The sequence below is a fragment of the Fukomys damarensis genome, unplaced genomic scaffold (assembly GCF_012274545.1).
Source record: "Fukomys damarensis isolate Sample0158 unplaced genomic scaffold, DMR_v1.0_HiC HiC_scaffold_18, whole genome shotgun sequence".
Classification (NCBI taxonomy): Eukaryota; Metazoa; Chordata; class Mammalia; order Rodentia; family Bathyergidae; genus Fukomys; species Fukomys damarensis.
Genome location: NW_022900930.1, coordinates 37,662,852 through 37,688,776, shown reverse-complemented (window position 1 = coordinate 37,688,776; position 25,925 = coordinate 37,662,852). Strand labels below are relative to the sequence as shown.

The following is a 25,925-nucleotide window of genomic DNA, read 5'->3' as shown; positions in this document are numbered from 1 at the left end:
TTGTGTGTTGTGTTAGGCATTTGGAAATCATATATATAGAACTGTAAGGCCCCGTGGTAGGCTCTTCTTGATAAAACTGCTAATGGCTTAGGATTTCAGAGACTTAGAATTAAATTATTTTCCTGATGGAGTATATGCCCTAGCTGAAAATAAACTACCGATCCCAGTAGCCAAGCAGAAAAAATGTACATGTCTTAGCAAAACATCTTATGTGTAATTTGGCTTGTCAAACAACGTGAAGTAGGATGAAAGCATATTACTTTAAAATGTGCAGCTGGTGTACGAGTGTCACAGGATGCTAATTGTTTGGCTCGGGTGTCTTCCTTGTCTAGTGTCTACTTGTCTTCTCTAATCAGTGGTGCCCCCCCTACTTTGTTCATTACCCAAAGCATCTCCTGAGCCTAACATGTGACCTTTAATTTGTCTCCATGGGTTGGAAATCAGTATAATGAATTTTTTTTCTATTTTACAAAATAGTTGCATTTTAAGTTATTTAATTAGCTGCCATGTCTTTCTACTTCATATTTCTCTAAACACTTAAAGATACTGCTATTCCCATGAACAAGAAAAGTAACGCAGAAACTCTATGAATGTTCTGCAGAGCGCCTTGCTTATGATGAGAGGCCTTGGAGACGCCTGGTACTCGGGCCGCTGGAGAGTCGGGGAGTCGCTGAGTCGCCAGGGAAGCTGTCTTCATGTGTAGCTCTCCTTGTCCATTGCTGTGGTTGGCAGGGTAGAGATACAGAGGACAGTCCTCTGCTTGCTTCTCCTTGACTTTCTTTTAAATAATATATGACTTCGTAAAGGTATATGTTCATTATAGAATATTTAGGAAATTTTACAAATAAAAATAAGTATATAAGAAACGTCTAAACGATCATTAACTACTGATAATTGCTATAAATATTTATGGTATTTCTCTTTTTCTGTGTGTGTATGTGTGTGTGTTTTGTATTTATTTTTGTTCACAAAAAAGAGAAGGATGCTACTGTTTAGAAATTAGTCTTTTATTCTCAACACAGACATACATTGACATCCTGAGAAATTTGTTATTAGGTGCTTTCACAGTTCAGTCAGAGTACCGACACAGACCTAGTTGAAATAGCCCACTGCACACCAGCCTATATGGTATAGCCATCATGATACATGTAACTTATTGACTGAAGTGTTGCATGATATTAGGGACATTTTCCAAGTCATAATATATTTGTCTATTATGTCTTTTTTGTTTGTTTTTTTGAGACAGACTCTCGCTTTGTAGCTCAGACTGGCCTTGAACTCACAGCAGTCCTCCTACCTTAATCTCACAAGTGCTGAGATTACAGGCATGTGCCATGACATCCAGCTTCTACTTTGTCTTTTTTAAAACCTGTAAAGTTTTGAGTTTTATTGGTATTATAGAATTTGTTTCATCTATATTTTATTATTGGAAACGTAAGCTCTTTTTAAATTTTGATAATGTAAGCAGTGCTGTAACTAACACTCCTGTGCTGAGTCCATCCACATTTGCAGTTTGTTCCAGGGTTCATTAAGTAGCGTGGGATTCCTGTGAAAGCAAGTCTTGTATGTGGCTAATATATTTGGGAGGTGATTCCAGGGAGCAGCAGTGAGTGATACGGGGTTTGAACCAGAGAGAAGGGAATAGATACCAGGGATAATATAGACCTGCCGTAACAGCATGCCAAGTGCTTAGGCGGCACATGAGCCATGTCTTTAAGCTGATCTGCCTGGGATTGGAGAGGAAATGTTTCCTTTGGCCCAGGCTTGCTAGTCTAGGGTGGTCCCACAGCATGATTTCCCCTGTGCTTCTGGGTGTACAGGTGTGAGTACCCAGTGCATCCTGAAGTCCTAGGAGGAAGCCAGACAGAGGTGCGGAGGAGGCTGGTGTGAGGCTGTGTGTCACAACTTCACAGAGGTGATGAGAGTCTGTGGCCACCTGGTCGCTGCAGCTGCAGCTTGAGCTGGAGGTGGTGCTAAAAGGATCTGAAGGAGAAGGCAGGAAGTCTCCCATGTAGAAACATTCCTAGAGATAGAGTGTGTAATTGTGGCCCAGAGGATATCCAAAATTGCATGTCTTTTAAAATACAAGTACCTATAAGAATAACAAATTAATTTACATTCAAATTGATTTATTTATGTGGTGCCTTGATGGTCTGGGACAGTGATGGTGAACCTTTTAGAGCTTTCAATGATACAAATAGCCTGCTGTGGCATGCGTGCCATAATTTCTCCACTGCTGATCTAGGACCTGAGGATACAGCAGGGGAATAAAGCAGACATGTTGCTACTGTCAGAGAGCTTATACTTCTTTGCAGGGGATGGACAATAAACTTGGGAACAGATGCATGAGATCGATTCAGCTCCAACAGTGAGTGCAAGTGCTGGAAGCAAATGAATGAAACTGTGTTGTTGATGACTTGCAAGGACCTGGGCCCATGGTGAGAGCTTTGGGGCTGAATGGAGAGTCTGCTCAGCATTGATGGAGTAGAACTGAAGGAAAAGCTGTGGGAGAGAGAGGCCCTCACCCACTTTCATTTCTCCTGGAGGTTCCCAGACCTGAGAGAGTTTTGAGAATGTGACCCTCTCTTTGTATACTTGCCATATGGGATTTAATCACTCATAGGGTCTTAGATATCATTGGCATCCAAATATATAGCAAACCGTGACTGTCCTTTCTTTGATAGTTTGGAATGTGCCTTTGAGTTTGATATTCATCAATCTTGGGGTTAGGGTTAAGCACCAATAAATGGAAATTTTCCATTTATTCAAATGATAGGTGGCTAGGAATTTAATGTATCAGTTTAATCCTACTTCATATAAAAAGCATAATTGTTAGATGGGTGTGGTGGCTCACATCTGTAATCCCAGTGCTCTGGAAGACTGAGGCAGGAGGCTTGCAAGTTCGATTCTAGCCTGAGCAATTTAGTGACTTAGTGAGACCCTGCCTCATAAAAATAAAGTTAAATTAAATTTCAAAATGTTGTGGAAGGGATTGGCAAGCGACACGCACATAGAGATGAGCTGAATGGAAGTAAAACAATAAAAAGTTTATTTTACCAGCAAAAGTCGATTGCATTCAAAAAGGCAGTACAGTGATGGACCTCCTGTTGGGTTGCAGCTTCCTCTTTTATAGGTTTTACAGCTATGATCTCACTGGGTGTGGTGGCGCACGCCTGTAATCCCAGCACTTGGTAGTCTGAGGCAGGAGGATCGCTGTGATTTCGAGACCAGCCTGGGCTACATACTGAGTTCCAGGTCAGTCTCAACTACATAGTGAGACTCTGTCTCAAAAAAAAAAAAGAAGAAACGGCTATGATCTCATTCGGGTGGTTACATTTCATTTCCTCCTTTCACATTACCCATGTACAAATTACAGTAACAAGACAGTTCACTTTAACCCAGATGTAACAATTCCTTGTAGTTAGGGAGTTTACCTCAGGATTTGTGTACCTGCCTATTCTAGTGCACAGGAAGGGGGTGTTCAAGGTTAGAGATGAGGCCAGATGTCCCAATTCATGGTCAGTGCTTCCAGTGTCTGTTAATTTTGTTGTTAGAGACAGCAGAAGTCATTTTACATTTTCTTGACATTTTGTAGGTTTTTAGATTATTCACAAAAGTTCTCTGTATCAAAAAGAGCTGGCATGTAGTAGTTCAGTGTGAAGGCCCTAGTTCACTTTCCAGTACCTAGCCGAAGTTGATGTTCAGCTGCTCCTTTGCTCTGGAGAGCTCAGAAAATATTTTAGACATAAATTTATTTGTTGGAATATAATGACCATGCTCGAGATATTTTTTATGAGCTGCAGCGCATTAAATTACCTCTTTCTATAGGTAGGTGTTTTCCACTTTATTATCAGTAGTACAGTTTATCTGCATCGGTGGAAAAGAAGCCATGGGGTTATGACAATGCCAAGTAGAAGCATGTTCTTCTTTTTCAGTGATATGTAAAACCACAGGAATTGGAATGGCATCTATATGAAAAGACTGGAATGTTCAATCTGATCTCACAAATCAGCATTTTCCAAAGTTTAGTAATTTGTGCACCATTTCCAGGGTTTTTCCTGCATTTTGTACTGGGAGAACTATTAAATATTCAACATTTTTCAGTTTGAAAAACTGACTCAGTTTTTGCTTAAGTAAATTTACTTATGAAATAATGTTATTGAAATAAATGGAAGATAATTTTAAAATGCATTTCTGTTAATTTAAATTCCTCACCATGAACATAAGAATGTCTTACCTGTGTAGCTTCTGAAGTACTTATATCCATTTTGGTTAATATTGCTCACTCGGCTGCCTTGGCTGGTCCTATACCAGGTGTGTGACCTTAGGCAAGTTATCCACCTTCTTCAAGCCTCTATTTACCTACATGTAATTAGAACAATGAGGCATTATTTCATATGCTCAGCCCCGGTACTCGACAAAACTATTACTCAGTAAAGGGAAGTGACTGTGAGAATCTGTTGAAGTGATTGCTATCTTTATTACTTTTTAGAAAGAATATTGGAGGTTTAGAAATTATACGAACACTTCTGTTTTGCACCTAGAGATGGCGCTAAAGATAAGAGAACAGTAGACTACCCTTATCTTTCCATAGCTGCTGTTTGACTTGAACAAGCCATTTAACCCCTCTGGGGTTGGACTTCATCAGACAAATTAGGAGGTTGATTTGACTTCATTCCAAGGCATCCAGTTCACACCTGTCTAGGTGGTTCTGATCATGGGACATGGTTCGTTTGAAATCTGAGCATTTTTCTTTTGCTTTGTTTTAACTGGGCCCTTTAATTCATGAAAAAGGCTAGGTCATTGGTATGGCCCTAACTGCTTTCCTATTTTTATTACAAGTGACTGGTAACACAGACACTGTGTTAGCAAGCTGGACCAATTAGTGATTGTTTTTTGAAGATTGAAGATGTGTGTGATTGTGAGCCACTACAAGTTAGTCCTAGTAAAATTACATCATAAAATGGAGTCATTTTTTAACGGTTTACTGACAAAAGAAAAACATGAATAAACTCTCTCTTACCGCTATGTTTAGTATATATTTGCCAAGCATGGAACCAGTTGACTCATCATTGGGGTCAATAAAGTGTATGCAATTTTCTAGCCATGTTTTATGAATTTCTGTCTCTTGATAAGGTAGATTTGGGCATAGATGTGATGAAGTTGAAGTCAATAAACCAAAGTGAAACCTGCTCTTGCTACTGCTTTAGACAGTTGTATATGTAAGTGTATTTTCTACTTTCTTTTGAATGACTGCAAAATAACCATTGAGTGGATGGTTATAATTATTTCCTTATGATTCAGGCTTTTGAAAATAACTTCTATTACCCACAGCAATGCTGTAGTGAATCATTTTGTACATATGAGATTTTATGTGTATATTAGTCTGTGTGTAGGCTAAATTGCTGAGTCAGAAGAGAGGGGCATTTGTAATTTTGACTGCGATAAACAAATTGTTCTTACAGGAAATTGACCCAGTATACGTTCCTGCTAATAATGTATGAGCAAGATGGTTTCTGCTAAACTACTTTTTCCTTCCCATCTTTCTTTGTTACCCAGCAATTTGAATATTATGGGACTGCACTGTGTTGTCTCCAAGAAAATACTGATTAGATACATGATCATTTCTATTTGTGTAAATTTCAGAGATTGAATATTACACCAAAGACCGCTTTCTAACTATGTATTTGCTAAATTAAATGATTGTGCTGCTAAGCATCTTGGAATGTGCTTTATGTTGCTTCAGAGCATGATTATAACAGCATAGAAAAACCTCCAACTTGAAAATTATCAACAAATTAAAGCCTTCCTGAGATTCATTCGCATAACATAACAAACCACACTATACATAGTATTATGCAAAAGATTTGGTTATAACCACATTATTTACACTTTATCTTTCTTACAGAAGGAAAAGGCATTATATCTGGATAATATTTACATTTTCAGAAAAAACCAATAGTAGTTGATGGAGTTGGGCTAAAACCAAACGCCCTCTTAGTCTTTAATTCTCTTTATTGCTATTGGGTTGTGTATACCGTGTACACAACGCGCACAGCTCCTAGATCCCAGAGTGAAAGCTTTAACACTTCATTTGAGCAAACAACTGCAGTTTGTGACGTGGAAAGACATGAGCACTTTGTTTTCCAAAACTAGATATTATTACACAGACAAGAAGATTATTTTTAAAAATTCATTACTTTCTCTAGTTATTACTCTCTTTGGGTCGCAGTATGATATATAATAAAGCAATTCCCAAAAGAACTTAGGTGGTTTTATTTTTATGCTAATATAACCTTTTATAAAACTGACCATTGTTCTAATAGTTGATAATTTTTGAGCTTTTTTCCTTTATGAAAGAACAGGAGATACTCAATAACTTTTCAAAGGAGTTTCTCCTCTCCTTAATTTGACTTTCAAATATAGCACTTAACATAGCCCTACACCAGTTCACTTATACAGAAAAATGTTTCCAGTAATGACCTATTTAAAAAAGAATTGCAGTACTGGATGTGGTATTTATAGTGAAGATTAGGGTTAAATCCCATAGCATAATGTGTAATTAATATAAAATTGCATGAAGTTATTAAACATAAATACAAATTTAAGCAGTTACCTTTTATAAAAGCTTTCCTTCTTAGCACATGTCCTAGAGAAATCATCTGCTTGTAGGTAGAACTTATGTTGACTTTTAAGTTGTTCTACCCCCTAAAGAAGGCAGTTTGTTATGTTATTCAGACAGTAAAAAAACAGGCCTTCTGCAAAACATGGCTTTGTTGAGGTTATGTGTTATTCTAGTGCATGCTTTCCCACAAATCTTTGAACGAAACCATTTTCATTAAACAATAGCACCCCCTAGCATCCTAATACAAAACTTGTGTTTTTAAAATTCTAAAGAACATTTTATTTATGCTCAACAAACCATTAATATGAGATGCTATGGTATCTCTTACTCTTGTGACTGAGAAGCCTTTTTAAGGATTCCATGAAAATGAATAAGAATGTGAAGAATCAGCAGCACTGGATTCACAAATTGTTACACTTTCTGTAGAATGCCTGGGTATGGATGGTCCACAAGCTGTGGCTGGACCTCTTATGCCTTTGGTAGACACAGTACATAGAAACTGTGTTTTCCCCAGCCAGTTGCCTAAAAATGTTCACTTGTGTGTTGCAGGTACTTCTCCCAGCAGCTGGTCTGTTACAGTTACAGGATGTGAAGAAGACTTGCTGTGAATTCTTGGAATCCCAGCTTCACCCCGTCAACTGCTTAGGAATCCGGGCCTTTGCTGATATGCATGCGTGTACCGACCTCCTGAACAAGGCCAACACCTATGCAGGCAAGTAGAATAGACTTCGGCCAAGCTTTAGACTGCAAAGGGTCTGGGACTGTTTAGTTTCATTATATTTATTCTTCAGTGGTCTCTGGGAAATCACATCATGTTTATGGATCTCAATTTAATAAAAATACATTTAAAATCTTAGTGTTATAGCACTGCATAATTGAAATAATCATAAAATTCTGAACTTAAAAGTAGCTATACATCGGTATAAGGACTGAATAATAGAATAGTTTTATGCAAATATTGAATCCCTGTGTTATTTTCTCTCAGATTGTCACTAAATAGGCATAAGAGAAAATGTATTTATGTGAATTAGATTAGTTTGTGATGTTTTAAAACCTTTCTCTTGCATCCAATTTTGTAGCTTACAAATTAAAGCAGTGAAATCTAGATGTGTTTGGGTGGAATGGAAAAGTAGCCCTCAAGCAAATGGGCAGTCCTCTCCTTAGACACAAACTGCAGTCACCTCCTGCATCTGTCTCTGGCAAAGGGATGCCTGTGGCTGCTGTCCAAAAGCAGTCACTTTGACTGCTATGCAGGTCCCTTGGGCCCCCATCTCTGTGGCTGGGATTGTTGTTAGATCTTTGGACGTAGCTGAAGCTCACAAAAATTACCTGTAATTTACTTTTCTTTGAGTTTATAGACACTCAAAAATACACGTTAAAGGTGATGACTAGGAAGTGTGTAATTTTTTAACCATCTTTCTGGAAGACAAACCTGGTGGAAGTTAAGTCCACTGTCTCGCGCTGCATCTGTTAGACTCAAAACAGAAGCTTCCATGTCTGCTGCTTCTCAGTGAGCTCTGGGACCCTACATTCTTCCTGCCTTCAGATAGGAGAACCCAGCCTACCCTCTTGTTTCCTTCAGTGTGCTTACTGCATGACGACAGTGCTTTTGGTACATAGATTGGGTGAGACAGTATATGTGTGTGCACCCACATACACAGAGCATTGGAGAAAAGTATCTCTAGAATCACTCTTGCATTTACCAAATGATGGTTCAAAATGGTTAGTTAAGGATAAAGAAGATGTGGTTTTTCTATAAAATGGAATACTACTCAGCCATAAAGAATGAGAAAGATTCATTCATCGGTAAATGGGTACATCTTGAGGATATACTCCTGAGTGAAGTAAATAAGTCACACATATGCAAATACTGAATAGTTTCTCTGGTGTGAAAAACGAAAATAGTACTCAATATCTTAACGGGACAATTAGCAATGTGAAATAGGAAGAAAAGGACCAAAGGTGTAGGGACAGTGAGAAGGATAGGGAAAGGGGAACAAGGGAAAAGGAAAAAATATGAGAAAATGTAAAAATGGAATTAAAGTGTTTGAAGGTAGGGAGAGGAGGGGGTGAAGGGAGAGTGGGGACAAGGGGAAAAAATGAGAACCAAGACCTGGCATGTAAAGGTACAAGATCCCAGTCATGAATGTAACTGTACTGTATACCTAGAATGTACCAATAAATTCAATTTAAAATTAAAAAAAACAAAACAAAATGGTTAGTTAAAAAAGAAAAACTCCACAATGTTTTAACAAGACACAATAGGTCCAATAAATTTGACCTTTGTAGATTTTTTCCACATTTTTATTAGTGCATATTGATTATACAGATGAATGGATTTCATTTTGGCAGGTTGGAATGTGCACGTAACATACTTAATGAATAAAGTTGGATAATGGAAAACATATACAAGCATAGTTCATTTCCTGTTGCTGGGACAAAATCCCTGACACCTGAAACCTAAAGGGGGAGAGGTTTAATTTGGCTCCTGGTTTCAGAGGATTCAGTCCAGGACTGGTTGGCTGAGTGTAGAAACAGCAGTGCACGAGGGCACGGTGGAGCAAAGCTCCTCTGTTCCTGGTGGCTGGGAAGTAGAGGAGGGGAATAGCACAAGAGAGGAGTGGGTGAGGGACCAGAGACCGTGCACACCTCCAGGACCTGCCAGACACCCAGTGCGTGCTTTGCTAATCCCCTGGGTGCTTCTCAGCCAGTTAAGGTGAGAATCTAGCTTCACTGACACAGATCGTACGATACACCCAGATTCTTGTTCTCTTTCGGTCTCCAACCTCTGTGCACACTGGTAGGCTGTGGTCTACAGAATTTTACCCCATTTTGTCTCTTGGCCTCCAGGCATACCTCTGTCTTTGATATCTAGATTATCTTTTCCCTTCTGTATTTTGTTTTTTCTGCCATTAGTAGCTTTGGCTGACTTGAGACCCCCTCCTCATAATTCCTTGTGGCCCGGACTTTCCTTCTGTAAACTCATTTGTCATTTCAGACCACCATTCAAGAATGTGTTGGACCTTACTGACATTTAGAACTCAAGGGTCTCAGCCTTTGTGCTGACTGTATTCCTGCCCTCTCCTTCCCTTTACTTTTTCATAAATCTGTGCTGTCCGATCCCATTTCAACCACAAATCTTGGTTGTTCAGTTTAGATCCGGTGGTCAGTCATTTCAAAGCCACCTTCTTCGATTTGCCTGGCATTGCCCAAACTGCTGTGAGTGATAGGGAAGGGGCTTCACATGCTGACCCTGCATGTAAGGAGTTCTGAGTTGAGTAGTAATAAATAACGCCCAATTTAAGTATATTTGGATTATGCCTTATTCTCTCTAAATAGTATTTGTAACATTTTCTTTTTATTGAGTTTATTGGTACAATCTAGGTATACAATACAGTTACATTCATTACTGGGATCCTGTTGTAACATTTTCTTTAAAATAATGACTTCCGTTATTATCTTCCCTTCTATAATTTAGGCTAGTAATCACAACTTGGGGTACATCAGTATAAGCCCCTAATTGGATACTGCCCTCTTGGAAGAAACTTGTGTTGAATGAGTGGTTTTATTGGCAGTATTACCAGCCCTGGAATACTGAAGAATACATGCTGATTATTCAAGGGTCTCTGGCAGTTAATTTACTGATAGAGAAGATTTTGTCCTTTGAAGAAGTAAAAGCACTTGATGTACAGCCCTTCTTAATCGAATTCATGCTGACTTAAAAAGCACTTCTTAAAAGAATGAATCATTTTTATATTCTTGCACTCATTGTGGTCCTCATTATGTCTTAGTAAACTATGTGCGATCTGTGCTCTGCTTTTTGATGGTTTTATCTAGGTGAGATGAGTTAGCTGTTCTCAAGTTTCACCAGAACTGTCTATTAGTGGAACTGGTGGAAATATATGTGAGATTTTTTTTTTTCTCCTAGAGATTTAACAGTATTGAGAATCAAAGAAACACAGAGTAGTAGTACCTTCAGAAATTAGAATTAGAATGAATACTTAGCAATTATCTAGCCTGACACTTTCTTTTATTAATAAGGAAAATGAAGACCAGTATATCTTTACTTTTCTCAAAACATTTTCTCTATAGAGATAAATTGTTTGAGGGTTCAAGACACTATTGTTACCTGTGCATTTGCCCTTACTTCTCAGGTAGAATTCTCTACTAAATAAAGTACAGAGGAATTAGAGAGACCTCTATGCCTCATGGCATTTATTATTAACAAAAAATTGCTTGGTGTTTAGAAATTAAATGTAAATGATACCTTGTACCTTATTATAGGGTGGAAAACAGAACAAGTAAGATTTTGGACTTAGATTGTTTCATTGGATTTACTTTGGGATGGGAGAGGGAGAGGATTCCCAACATGTATGGAAGAACATGTACAGACTGCATTTACATATGCAGTGTCTGTTTGATGTATATTGCAAAGTGAAGGCATAGTCCTTATGGTTGAGAATTGTGTCTGTTTCAGTTATGGTATATTGTTCGGGGAAAAGGATCTGATTATTAAATGCCAGTATAACGAGATTAGACTTCATTCAGTGTCCAGAAGTACCCTAAAGGCAGGTTACCAATGTCACAGTGAAGCTGTGTTTTAAAAACAGAGCAATTTGCCAATATGTGAATTAAAGGCACTGGAGCAGAGGCTGAGATCAGCAACAGGGTGAGAATTAATGGTAATAAAGAAAGAGATTAATATCAGCAGTATTGTTGGCATGGGAAGTAATTCTGAGTAAACTCTACTCTTAAGATGGCCTGCCTGTTAAAGACACTACATTTTAGGTATATGCTTTGTATGTACCTCTACTCTGTGGTAAGTATTAGGCTTGTATTGGCTCAACCAATCCAGTGATATTTGGGCTTCAGTCAATAGTGAATTCAACAGAATTGATTATTGCTTTCCTTTCAGACTATAGTTGTGAAACAGTTCATTTTCAGGTTCCATGTTATAAGAAACAGTGATAAACTGAAACCTTGAATTTGTTCCTTATGAAACTTGGAAAGAATTTCATAAGAGACAGATTAATGTTGTATTTACTGTGGTAGGCAGGCAGCACCAGTGCTGCAAAATTAAAAAAAAAAATGTACTGCAGTATAAAGAATTACAGGCAGTAAATATTCAAGGACCATGTGACTGTCTTGCTTTCTGCTGATGTGTACAAACTGTAGTCAGAGAATAGTTGATTATGAAAAATGTGGAGGTTACCCATACATATGTTACCAAGTTGTGTCAGAGGTCCTTCCCGATCCCCTTATACCACTAAATCTTATGGTTTTTATAGCATTACCCACAAAGAATCAGCAGTGTTTGTGAAATAATTCATTGTGGGAGTTCATAAAAGCAGGCTGGGTAGAGAGAAAAAGGGATTGTTTAACAGGTATAGAGTTCTGCATTTTCAAGATGAAGTAGCTCTGGAGATGTTTCACATCAGTGTGAATAAACTTAACACTAGTAAGCAGTACACTTGAAAATGGTTAAGGTGGTACATTCTAGGTGGGAGTTGGAGTGGACAGTAGAGCCACTTAGACATAAAAGGAACACAGCAGATCTAACAGGTATCTGGGGGAAGACACTGAAACTGATTCGTAGATTGGTCTTACCTTGGTTGCTAAACCAGCAGTGAGATACAGTGCCAACTTAGAAATTCTCACCCCAGGCAAGATGTTTAGCAAGAGCCAAAGACAGCTTTACCAAGAAAGAACTTGATTTGATTTGAGGAGAAAATTCAACAGAGATAGCCAGGCTAGCTAGGTCAAGCATAGTCCAAGAATTAATTAATTAAAGCCAGGAAAGAAAATGGCTGAGTGGTGATCAGTTGCAAAAATTCATCCTCTACCGAGATCCTGAATCCAGGCACTGGAAAAGAACAATTTGGCAAGAAAAAAAGAGAAAAAGAAAAAGAAAAAGGAAATAAGCAACAGGAAAATAGTGCAATGACAGGAATAACTCAATATCTTTCAGTAATAATTCTGAAATGAGTGGTCTCAATTCCCAATCAAAAGACAAAGAGTGGCAGAATAGATCAAGAAACAAAACCCAACAATATGTAGTATACAAGAAACACATTTAATCCAAAAAGAAATTTACTGGTTAAATATCAAAAGTTGGAAAAATAATATTCCATGCAAGCGGAACCCAGAGAAAATCAGGAGTAGCTATCCTAATTTCAGACAAAGTAGATTTCAAGCCAAAACTACTCAGAAAAACAAAGAAGGTCATTACATATTTGTAGGGAGTGGGAAATGGGACATTATCAGGACCTCTGCTTTGGGTCCTGGCCTGTGAACCACCACAGCACAACATGAATTAAAGAACAGAGCAGAGGGCTGGTGATTTACCTCAGTAGTGCCACCACCCACCTTGCAAGTGCAAGGACCCGAGTTAGATCCTTGGTATAAAAAACAAACAAACAAAACAAAAACCAAAAAACCAAATAGACAGAAATTAGACTTAGAGGGGAGAAACTGAGTCTTGGGTCCTGGTCAGTGCTGCTGATGGCAGCTAAGACAAAGGCCCCCAAGCACATCCAGTATTTATTGAATACAATCGTGAGAAGGAATAGGGAGCTTTGAAGGCATCTAGTAAATCACTGCCAAACACCTGGCATGATGGTGCCCGGCAGGGCTGTCAGGGATTCGGCACTGCTTGTCTTGCTGGGATAGAAGAAACCAGTACTTGCACCAGGTGCAATTAGCAAGTAACCGAAAAGGTGAGTGAGAAGAAATAATTCGGGGGAAAGGGTTTAACTGGGTCACACTGACCTCAGCTGCACGAAATTCAGCAGGACCCTGCCACTTCACAGGCTGGTACATAGGCCTCAGTGACAACCATTAGCAAAGGAGCAATGCTAGCCCAACTCTGCTAGCTGACGTGCCCATTTTAGTCATGTGAGGCTTTGGTCTGACTCCTGGTATAAAACAGTATAGCTGAGTTATGGAAGGCAAGAAACATGTGCCACGCATAGCCTGCTAGTACTGGGCAGGGATGTCTTCTACACCTATTGGGTAAAGGAACAGTTTATAGCCTTAAAGAAACTACAGTCACAGCTGCTTAATTTAGAGGTCTGGATTCTCAAACAACAAAAGCCTCTAACACCAAGGTAAAAACAAAGTTTAATGATTTGTTGATTACTACATACATGTCTACACAGAAGAAACAGGATGTGTGGAAAGAAGATTGCATCACAAGATTAGAAGATTACTAGCTCCTGAAGTCCAGTGCTGGGGAGTCCTGTATATGGCTTTCATGATTCTGACAAAGAAGGGGTCCTGGGCAGAGCATCCTTTTCATGGATGAGTCTCCAAAGTCCCCCTGCCAGTGACGCCCCTTAAATAGCAGTTGAGGTGGGGTAGTGTCACAACTGTGTGCGCAACCAGAAGCAGTGAATTTACAGCCCTCAGGAAATGGCCAAGGGCCCAAAGGAGCAAACATCTGCATCTTCTAGGTTAACTAGAAAGGGGATGTTGCTGAGAGCAGACCAGGCTCACAAGGAATTGTCGCTCATGTCAAGATGTCCTGCCAGGCATCCTGATGTCTAATCTTTAGGACAAAGCCACGGCACTGTTAGGAACAGGGAAAATCTTTCTACATTTAATTTTAACCTTTCACAGTTAAAAGAGAAGAGATAATAACAACATATAGGCACCAAACACTGGCATTCCCAGCCTTAAAAAACAGATACTACTAGACATAAAAAAAAAAAAAAAAATTCAAACACCAACATAGTTATAGTAGGGGAACTCAATACTCCACTGTCACAGACAGATCAACTAGAAAAAAAATCAAAACAGAAGTATCAGAGGTGAGCCAAACCTTCAAACAAATGGACTTAATAGTTACATGCAGAATCTTCCACCGAACAATGCATGTTCTTCTCCGCTGCAGCTGGGATTTTCTCCAAAAGAGACCGCATCCTAGCTCATCAAGCATGTTTAATAAATGCAAAAAGAATCAAAATTATCCCATGCATATTATCACATCATAGTGTGGTGAAATGAGAAATCAATGGCAAAAGAAACCAAAAATTTATGCAGATGCATGGAAATTAAACAGTACCCTCTTGAATACTTAATCAATGAGTCACAGAAGAAATAAAGGAAGAAACTAGACACATCCTAAGATCAAACAGTAATGCCGGTACAACATCTCAGAACTTACAGGACACAATGAAAGCTATCCTAAGAGGAATCATCTCAGCTGTGGTTGCTGCTCACATTAGAAAAACAGCAAGGCAAAATGACCTATTGATGCACCCTCTGGGTCCAAGAAAAATGAGAACAATCCAGATCCAAAGCTAGTATAAGGAAGAAAGTTATAAAGATTGGAACAGAAATTAATGAAATTGAGACCAGGGGGGAAAAAAAAAGAAAACCAATACAAAGAATGAATTGAAGAGCTGGTTCTTTGAAAGAATAAATAAAAGACACACTTAGCCAATCATACCAAAATAAAGGAAAGAAGAGACCCAAAGCAGTCCAATTAGAAATGACAAAGATGAAATCACAATGGACCGTACTGAAATCCAGATTATTAGTAACGACTTTGAGAACTGTACTCTTAATACAATGGTGAATTCAGAAGAAATGGATAGATTCCCAGATACATATCAACTGAGAGAGCTGAACCAAAAAAATACCTAAAAACTCTGAATATTTCAATTTTGGACAAATGATATTAAAGAAGTAATAAAAAGAAAGCTGCCACCCTAGAAAAGTCCCAGGGGTCAAAAGATTCACTGCTGAATTCCACAAGAACTTTAGGGGAGTTCTAACACCAGCACTCCTCTACCTCCTAGTCTTTAGTGAAATTGAAAGGGAAGGATTCCTCTCAAAGTCATTCCTGGAAACTAGTATTTCCTGATTCTGAAACCAAAAAAAGATTCAACCAAGAAAGGGAACTGTAGGTGAATCTCATTAATAAATAGACACAAGAAGGTCATACACGATGGCCAAGTAGGCTTTATCCCAGGGATTCAAGGGTGGCTCGGCATATGCAAATCATAGACTTAATACATATAAACAGAAGCAAGGACTGATCATCTCAGTTGGTACAGAAAAAGCCTTTGACAAGATCCAAAGCTGGAAGAAAATAAGTATAGAAGGTCTTTATCTCAAGCTGATAAAAGATTCTTATGACAAACCAGCAGCCGACATCTTATTAAAGGGGGTAGGGCTGTTCAGTATAGTTCTCAAAACATTAACCAGAGCATTCAGGCAAGAGAAAGAAATAAAAGAGATTTGTATATGAAAGGATTCAGATTCTATTTGCAGGTGACATGATCCTCTACCTAGAAGACCCAAAAATTTCCATTAAAAGACTCCTAGAACTAATAATCAGATTTAGTATCATAGATACAAAGTCAGCAAACAAAAATCAATAGTGTTCCTGTATTCCAATAATGAACTTGCCAAGAAAGAAATTAGGGGAGCAATACCTTTCACAATATCATCAAGAAAAGTTATTAAACACTAAGGTGTTAACCTAACCAAGGAAATAAAAGACATCTTTTAACAAAAAATGAAAAAAACTCATCAAAGAGGACATCAAAAAATTGAAAAATATCCCTTGTTCCTAGACAGATAGAATGACTATTGTGAAAATGGCTGCATTTCCAAAATTCATATACAGGTATAATGCAATCCCGATCAAAATACCAACAGCACTTCTCACAGAACTAAAGCAAAAAATCTTAAAATTCTGTGGAACCAGAAGAGACCCAGAATAGCACAAGCAATCCTGGCCAACAAGAGCAAAGTGGGAGGTGTCACAGCCCTGATCTACAAAGCTACAGTGATAAAAACAGGACAAGAAATTTAAGCAAGAGATTCCTTTTGAGATGTGTTTTGGATTTGTATGTTTTCTTAACAACTTTGTACAGCTTCTCTTGCCCTTGCAGGTTTACTGTCAGTTGCTTTTTTCTAACAAGTACAGTGTTTAACCTTTACCCTGAAAATGACAAGATTTGCTTTGCTTTAGTTGAAGAGAGTTGGATATAGGTACTTTTGAGTAAGTATTTTCCCTTTTTCTTATCCTAAACCATTCTAAGGCTTAAACCTAAATTGGATAAAACATAGCAGAGAGATTCATGTAAATTGGTGTGCGCCTTTGTATGTGGGTGTGTAATTATGCATTAGAATGTAATGTTTCCTCTTGATCATGAATCTTATTCACTGTGGAACATTGGTCTGGATTTTTTACAGTGGTTCCATTCTAGCCGAGGATCAAAAAGCAAGCCGGTTTGACAGAAAAGCATAATTGTATCCACATAAAGTTTGAGAGTCATCATTGTGAAGATAGTAAAGTACACTCATCTCATTTGTAAAAGAGTTTGCTAGTATATTATTTATATATGCTGTAATTAGTACTTTGCTTAAATATGTACTCTCAGCTATTCTTTAGAAACATTTCTTTAGCAAAGAATTCACCCTCTAGTCTGTTTCCAGTGGCGCTAACTAGGAGCTTAAATCAATAAACTATTTTTTATTAAATCTCTTTTTTATCTTATAGTGTATTGTAAATCTCTTTTTTATCTTATAGAGAGAAATGATAAATGTTTTTGAAAATGCAATGCTGTAATAGGTTTAGATACTATTTGTAATATATTTGGTTTGCTGCTAAATGAGGGTTTATAGGATCATTCAGAACAGGCATGGGTTAGCAAGAGGCAAGGGGAACTGCAAACCCAGGCATCAGGAATATGGTTGGGGTGGGATCAGTCCTGAGCTGTTACAGAGACAGTGAAGGTAGGGCCAGTGCTGGTGGCCCTGAGATTTAGTGAGAGTGAGAGCTATGTGGGTTTGTGGGTTGGAGGTCAGCCCTATAAATCGTGTGAATTGTCTAGACTCTTGTTTGAGCCATAAATACTTGTTACATAACATTAATCAAGATTATTCACAAGGAAAACCTTGTATAGCCAGAGTACAGAATAACAGTGCATATCTGTGTGCCTTCGAGTGGCTCAGCCAGGTACCCGATGCTTCCTTGCTGCCTGGGTTGCTGGTCCCTAGGCAGTGTGTTATAGGTGACAGTGCCATTAAAGTGCTTACCAGTTAATTCAGCATGTCATGTACAGTCAGCCTCAGTAAAGGAAGGGAAGGCCTTCAGTAAACTAGCATCAGATGTTGCCAAGTAATGCCTCCATATTTAGTGACCCTTCATATGTGTACCACACACTTTCCAAAGAAAACCCAGTATGAGGTATAAATATTAGATAACATTCCAAAGGATTTTTCTGAGGAGTCACTGGGCATGGTGGTATTTACCTATAATTTCAGCACTTTGGGAGCCTGAGGCAAGAGGATTGAAGGTTCAGGCCCAGCCTAGGAAACTTAGCAATTTAGTGATATCCTGTCTCAAAGTGAAAAATAAGAATAGTTGGATTATAGCTCAATGTGAAGGTCTTTATTTCAATCCCTAATAGTGGGGGAAAAAAAGAAAAAAAAATTCTAAAGGAAAAGGATTATTCAGGTAGAAGTAGAAAGCATGAGTTGGAAATAATTTGAAATATGTGTACATCTACACATTTGAGCTTTTCTTGATTCTTCACTTTTCACTTAAATTTTTAAAATATAATTGGTGAGGGTTGGTGTTAATTTGTTTGAGTAGTGGCTATATTGTTTTATCCAGACAGTTGTAGTTGACTGTTTTCCATGCCCTTAGACCCCGATGATAAACATTAGGAAAAGCTACACAATGAGTTTACGTCCCCAGACTTGACTTTGAATAGAGTTTACTAATGCCCTAACTTTAAAATTTAGGTAATTGCTGATTTTTTAATGATCACAAAACTGCTTGTTTGGCAAGTCCATTTATTCTGATCCATAAGGCAGAGGCTGAGATAACAAATGGAATGACAAAACAGAAAAATGTTGTACTACGTTATCTTCATCACCATCGGGCAGTTCTGTCCACCACGAAAAGTATAAGGAGACCAGCAGTCTGTAATCATTACAGACATACATTTGGAGACGAAATATTGTTAAGAGTAGAGGGAGAGGTAGCTAACAGTGTATTTTTTTCCCTTTTTGTTTTGTTTTTTATTTGTTTGGTTGCTTTGTTTTGGTTTTTTTCTAGTGCTAGGAATTAAACCCATAGCCTCATACATGTTAGGCAAGTGCCCAACCACTGAACTGTATTTCCTTTTTATTTCTTATTTTGAAAGAGAGTCTTGTTAAATTGCCAATGCGGGCCTCAGACTTGTGATCCCATGGCAGCCTCCTACATAGCCTAGATTATAGGCATGTGCCACTGCACCTAGCTTCTTAAATTTTCTGTTTCAATTTCCAAATTGCTATATGTAAATATTTTTAATTTTATATGCTTTTTCTTAAAATGAATTTATTTCCCAATGTTTTAGAACTTTTAACCTAAAAATCTCATGCTTTTCTTGTGTTGATTCTTTAATATACAGATCTGTTTGAAAAGTTTTTCTCAGTTGAACATGGTGGTGCACACCTGTAACCCCAGCAGCTGGGAGGCTGAGGCAGGAGGATGGCCATGAGTTTGAGGCCAGCCTGCGCTACACAGTGAGCTCAAGAATAGCCTGGACTACACAGAGTGAGACACTGTCTAAAAAATTTTTTTCTTTTCTCTTTTTTATAAGTAGACAAAAAAATCTATTGAAATGGTTTTTGCATGAACTTTTGGTGAGGTCAAGAAATAGGATATTTATAGATATAAGATGCCTATTTACAACCTGGAGGTACTTTAAAAAATCTGTAATCTGCTAAAATATTCTTTCAGCTGGGCATATTGGCACAAACCTATAATCCTAGAACCAGGCTTTAAGCAGGAGGATCACAAATTCGAGGCCAGTATGGACTACATAGACCCTGTCCATGCAAAAATGTTTGTTCATAGTAGGTATTAAAATGTTATTGAAAAGTACTATTATGCCATAAAGACTAGATATCACTTGTGTATTTTTTTTTTTTTTTTTTTGGTACCGGGGATTAAAGTTGGGCCTTTATGCTTCAAGGCAGGCGGCAGAACCACTGAGCTAAATCCCCCGCACTATATCTCTTAAAAGTACATATTTTTAGTCTTTAGTGTGTATTTTTTCAAATACCATCTGACTTTTTACAGTTTAACTTTTGATCAACTTCAAATGTAATCACAAATCATATTGTTCATTTTTTAACTAATATATTTTATTTTTAAGAGAAGTTTTAGGTTTATAGCAAAATTTGAGAGGAAAGTGCCGTTCTCATGTACTACTTTAGTCTCCATGCCCTACCAGTACTGTAAGCTGGAGTCTGTATTAGGGCTCACTCTGTGTGCGGTGCATTCTGTAGGCTTTGACAAATGTGTAATGACGTGGATCCATGGTTACAGAGTAGTTTCACTGCCCTAAAAGTGTCCGCTATTCATCTCCGTTCCACCTCGTGACAGACTCTGGCACCCTTTCTCAGGATGCCTTATTGCCAGAATGTATAGTTCAAGAGCCTTATTGGATTGGCTTGGTAACTAAATATTTTTTCTTGCTGAATAATATTCCATTGTATGGCTTTACCAATTCACTTAGCCATTCACCCGTTGAAGAACATCTTGGTTTCTTCCAGCTTTTGGCAGTATTAGTTTAAAAATACATATTTAGAATGAACTCTTTCAAGGTACCAGAAAACAGACATCAAATACCAATTATATCAATATGAACTACCGTCCTTGCCATCTTTCTAATAAATATGATTTTTTTTTTATACTGGGGATCAAACTCGTGCAAGGCAGGCAGCAGCACCACTGAGCTAAATCCCTGGCCCAAATGTGATGTTTTAATGTGCAATTCTGTGATTATGTAAAATCTTGAGCAATTTTTTTTATACTTTCCCCATCTTTGTATCTTTTCCAACTTTCTGTCTTTTGTGAAGAGGCATTTATTCACTCATGTCTTTTGCCCATTTTAAAAGTGGATTATTTTCTTATTGTTGAGTTTTAAGAGTTCTTTCTATAGTGGATAACTGTCCTTTATCAGATATGTAGTTTGCAAGGCTTATCCTAAGTTGTGGCTTTTTATTTCTTAAAAATATCTTTTATATAACAAAAGTTTTTAATTCTAGTGTTCAATTTACTAATTTTTTCTTTCATAGATTATGGTGTCAGTGTTATGTCTGAAAAGTCATCACCAGACGTAAGGTCTTCCAGGTTTCATTTTCCTATACTATTCTCTAGGAGTTTTATAGTTTGTGTTTTACATTTAGGTCTTTGATCCATTTTTAGTTAATTTTTATGAAAAATTTGAGGTGTTTGTTCAGACTCACTGTTTTGCATGTGGTTGTCCAGTTGTTCCAGCATCATTGTTGGAAAGACTGCTTTTCTCTGTCGAATTACCTTTGCTTCTCAGAGATTAAACTTGTGTGGGGCTATTTCTTGGTACTCTATTCTGTTCCATTTATTAATTTTTTCTTTTCATTATTTCTCGTTTTTGTCTTCATTTTTATATTTATTTCACTGTAATGTCTTGCTTAACCTAGGCATGTCTTTTTTTTCTAGGCATATTTTTTGAAGTGTCAAAAAAAATTATGTTGGTCCAATCATTTAGTAATTACCCTGGTGTTGATTACTATTTTTAAAGGCTTGACAACTTTTATAAAGTGATTAGTTATTCATGACATTTTTCAGATGTTCTGAAGAGGAAGCCAGCTAACAATTTTTTATGGTATTTTGAAGTACATATTTGACCACACATGCTTTTTTTTTATTTTTTTGTGCTGGGGATCAAACTCAGGACCTTGTGCTTGCAAGGCAGGTGTGGCGCTGCTGAGCTAGATCCCCAGCCCCTGAAGTACATATTTGAAATGAATTGTTTTTTTCACCTTAGAGAAGTCTTTTTTTAAAAAAAACTACTATTAGTCGGGCGTGGTGACACACACTTGTAATCCCAGCACTCAGGAGGCTGAGGTAGGAGGATCGCTGTGAGTTCGAGACCAGCCTGGGCTACATACTGAGTTCCAGGTCAGTCTCAACTACATAGTGAGACCCTGTCTCAAAAAACCATGAATAAATAAATAATACATAAATAAATAAAAATTACTATTAGAATATGGTTAATTATGAAGACTTATAAGAAACCTAGCTTTTCTAGTGAGTTTTTATTTTGGAACTTAGAGATTACAATACTAATAAGCACTAAATTATTGAAGCCTCATTCTCTATGAGGAGCAGTTCTTTGATCAAAGGGTTTTATGAGTACTGATTGTGTCTTTACCATGTAAGGAATAAAATGTATCAGGTAAAACAAAAGTGATTCACTAAGTGAGAGTCCACTAAGGCACCCTTCCTACCTGTGCTGTTGCTTCATTGTAGCATCAAAAAAAATCCCTCAGCATCCTTCCCCTCGCCTCTCTGAGTTTGTCGGGTGAATTTCCTGTTCAGGGGAAATGCAGGTATTTTCCTCATTGTCAGATTAAGTTGAGAAACATTTCTTTTTCAGCAGTCTGAAGCTATGATAGCAAGCTATTAATGTTAACAAGTTTTCTATTTAATTCCCAAACAGAGCAACATTTTGCTGATGTTGTACTTAGTGAGGAATTTCTCAACCTTGGTATTGAACAAGTGTGCAGCTTAATCTCAAGTGACAAACTTACCATTTCCTCAGAAGAGAAGGTAAGTGTGTTTTGCTTTCGCCATTATGTAGTGACACTGACTTTTGCCATCTTTATTTCAGTCTGTTTCCTGAGTTTGTGATCCCGTGTGTAGTGAGAGCCAGTGACCTTTGATCTGTAAGTTAAACTCAGCTAGTTGATTTGTTGATTGTATAAATCCACATCTTGGGAAGTCCCTCAGCCTGCTAGACATAGAATTTTGTACCTTGCTTCTGCAGCAAGAGCTTGCATACATTAGATGGTCTAAAATAAGTTCCTTTTGGGAAGTGGGTTTCTTCCTATAGCTAGATCTATGCAATATTTCTCACTAATGTAATTTCACCCTCTTGTGAGTTGAAAGAAGCTTCCCAGGGGGGTGAAGTTTTGTCTGTTCTGGACTGAGCATCTTTGGTTGTCATCTTCATTTAGCTTGGATTCCTGTGACTCCTGCCTCACCCCTATCGGGGTGAGTGCAACCTCTCTCCCCTCCCCTTCCTCCCGCCCCTCCCATTCTGCAGCTGCTGCTTCTGGATGGAGCCCTCTGCCTCTCCACATTTGGGGCTGCCTTTATGATCTTCCTGTGCCTTTCATGTAGTTGGAGAAAGGAGCTTCTTTTAGTGCACTGGTTGTTTTGGGGGAAATGAGGATCATATCACATGGGCACAAAGCTCTCGAAAGCACTGTGCTTACAAGAAACGAAACTTGAGTTTCTCTTTTGCATGGTTTGCATTTAAGATTATGTAAACTGAATGTGTTTCTCAGGACAGTCAGTGTACTTGGGAGTAAAAGTCATACTTACTCTGGTCATTATGGTCTGAGAAAACTCGTGAAACTGTGAGACGCACAGTTTTAGCACGTTAGGAACATGAGGATAGCATTACCATTTACACTCAGTAGACACACACTGAGTGTCTGCCCCACCAGATGCTGTCTCAAAAACAAAAAAGAAAAAGTAATGCTGTAAAAAGCATCCTATATAGAGGCATTTATATTGCTGGGGATGGTATTTGAGCTTGGTTCAGATGTATGATTTAAGTCTTTGGAAGTAAGTTTGACACTGGGCACGATGGCACATGCCTGTAATCTAAGCTGTCTTGGAGGCTGAGGTGGGAGGATTGCAAGATCATGCCCAGCTTGGGTAAGACCCTTAGCAAGACTCTGTCTCAATTTAAATAAAAAGAAAAGGGCTAGGGTTATAGCTCAGTGGGAATGCCCCTAGAACCATAAAGAGAAAAGCTTAAGTTTGCAAGAGAAATAGGGCTGGGTGGGAATGGAAAGAACGTTCTAGTGTGAGACAGAATATACAGCCGTAAAGAGTCATGAGAGTGGCCTGATGTGGGGGTGCACATCTGGAGTCTTAGTTACTCAGGAGGCTGAGACAGGACAATTGGAAGATCAATGCCAGCCCTGGCAACTTGGTGAGATTTGTCTTAAAATAGAAATTTTTAAAGGGTTGGTTGTGAATATAGCTCAGTGCTCCTTGGATTCAGTCTTTAGTTCCACCAAAAAAAGGAAAAAAAAAAGTGTGTAAGAATTATTGTATTCAATTTGCTTAAGTATGACTGAAGTTTAGACTAAGTTTGGGAGACTGGCATGAGATGAAATGGCAAGATGAAATGATAAAATGTCTTCTCAGCTATGTTAAGGAAAATTAACTTCAGTGCTGCGATGAAGAACCTTGTAGGGGTTTTAAGCAGGAGGAGAATACCGTGATAGCCCTACGTTGGAGAAGTTTCATGAGGGCTGTTGTGGTTTTTACTGCTATCTGACAAGCTGCGCAGAATGTAAGCAATACCACTGTATTAGGCCCACGACTTTACAGTCAGTGATCATGTGGGCCCTGTAGGGATAGTTTGTTTCTGCTCCAAGGTATCTGAGGCTTCAGCTGGAGTAGCCCACGTGCTGAGGGTATGTGGCCTGGTTCCCAGGAACTGTACATCTAGGGCTTCTATTCCACCCTTGGCATCTTGTGGGCCTGGAAGATCCAAGGTAGCCCCTTCTCTGACTTCTCCGACTCTTGACTAGGGTTTTTTCCTCTTTCTCCATATCCCTGTCTCTCTCTTGCCTTCTCTGTGACTTGCTTGGGTTCTTTGTAGCATAGTGGTTTCAGGTAATCAGACTTTGTATGTAATGGCTTGCCCAGGGGGCATCTTGGGAGACTCAGGTGAAAGTTACCAGGCATCTGGGACCCAGCTTAGTCACTGTGGTGCTCTGCTGGTTACACGGGGCAGTTTAGTCCAGGGTGGAGGTGCTGTGATGTGTGATTGATTAGGGCCAGTGACGCTGGCTTTCTTGCTGAGCCAAAGGAGCCAAAGTGGAATGAATGAGGGCTGGGAAGGAAGTAGTGAATTGATTCCCAAATCAGTAAGATCTGGTGTTGGAAAGTAGAAGCAGGGAGGAGAAGACGGACCTGAGAAATGTGGATAGAATTGACAGATACAGACTGTCTTGTTCACTTCTTTTTATTTAGCACCTGGACTTAAAAGAATTTTGTAAGTACTTTTTGACAGAATTAGGGTTGATAATTATAATGTGTATTATTTTTAGTTTCTTGCTCTATTCCTGTATCAAAATAAGCTATTTTTGTTCCCTGTAATCTGTTTGCATATTGTCATGCATATTCCACAGCCTTTTAAAGATTATCAGATAATACGTTCATAAGTCTAAAGGAAAACTGTACAAAAACACTGCCTTCATATTGTTTTATTAGCTTTCTCTTAGGGATATGTTCTATGTAGTAATACCCTTCTTATTTAGTTTGCAGAAAAAATTCAAAGTATTACATTTTAATGCATTTTGTGGTGATAGAGCACAGCTGACAGTATGTATACATGTACATACTGCTATCTGACAGTCACCCAAAATGTAAGCAATACCACTTTATTAGGCCCACGACTTTATAATCAGCAATCATGTGGTCCAACATTTATAAACCTAAAGAAAAGTTCAAAATTTATAAGAGTGTATAATTTTCATTATAGAGTATTACTGTGCTTTATTAATCCTGGGTGCTTTTTATTCCATAGGGACTTGAGACCTAAATCTGTATAAGTGAACTTGATTCAATTTGGAAAGGCAGCAAAGCAGACTGTGTACTATTGTATTATTATAGCCATTCATGTTGAGTATGAGTAAGAATCGTATTTGTTAAAATGCTTAGTACATATCAAATGAAAAGTACTTATTAAGTATACAAAAGTGCTTACTAGATTTCATATGTAAAGTAAGGGGAAGAAATGGAGCAAATGGCTTTAAGGATGTTGCAAGTCAGGGTTTTGAAGAAATCTGAAGCATGAATTAAACTTGGGTGTCTTAGCGAGAGTTGTGTCCTGTTGTGTCCAGATGTACATAACTCATTGCTTACTTTTCCTTTCTCCATATTTTCTGCAAGGTATTTGAAGCAGTGATAGCATGGGTGAACCACGACAAGGACGTGAGGCAGGAGTTCATGGCCCGGCTGATGGAACACGTCCGCTTACCTTTGCTTCCTCGGGAGTATTTAGTCCAGGTAGATGGTACACAGAACGTGTGAGCATGCAGAGTGTGAGGCGTGGGTCTGGCAGTGTCTAGATCCCTTCCCGTGGCAGGGAGAGCTGCGGAATTCATGGCCGTGGAGCACAGGGAAGAGGGTGATGAGGAAGGCACTGTGGTCCCTGACAGCAGCTCCATTAGATGATTCGTCATTCTTGGGATCTACTCCCACTTCCTTGTGATT

At 38.4% G+C, this 25,925-nt stretch overlaps 1 protein-coding gene across 3 annotated transcripts in view; it reads left to right on the top strand.

Annotated features, from left to right (window-relative positions):
- Klhl2 (kelch like family member 2) overlaps window positions 1-25,925 on the top strand; it is an 80,750-nt gene that overhangs the window by 37,376 nt on the left and 17,449 nt on the right. For all 3 annotated transcript variants that reach the window (XM_019208296.2, XM_033765455.1, XM_010629864.2), the window contains 3 exons: window positions 7,175-7,337; window positions 22,123-22,232; window positions 25,602-25,718. In XM_019208296.2, the coding sequence (XP_019063841.1) occupies window positions 7,175-7,337; window positions 22,123-22,232; window positions 25,602-25,718 (390 nt within the window). The remainder of the gene's footprint in view (window positions 1-7,174; window positions 7,338-22,122; window positions 22,233-25,601; window positions 25,719-25,925) is intronic.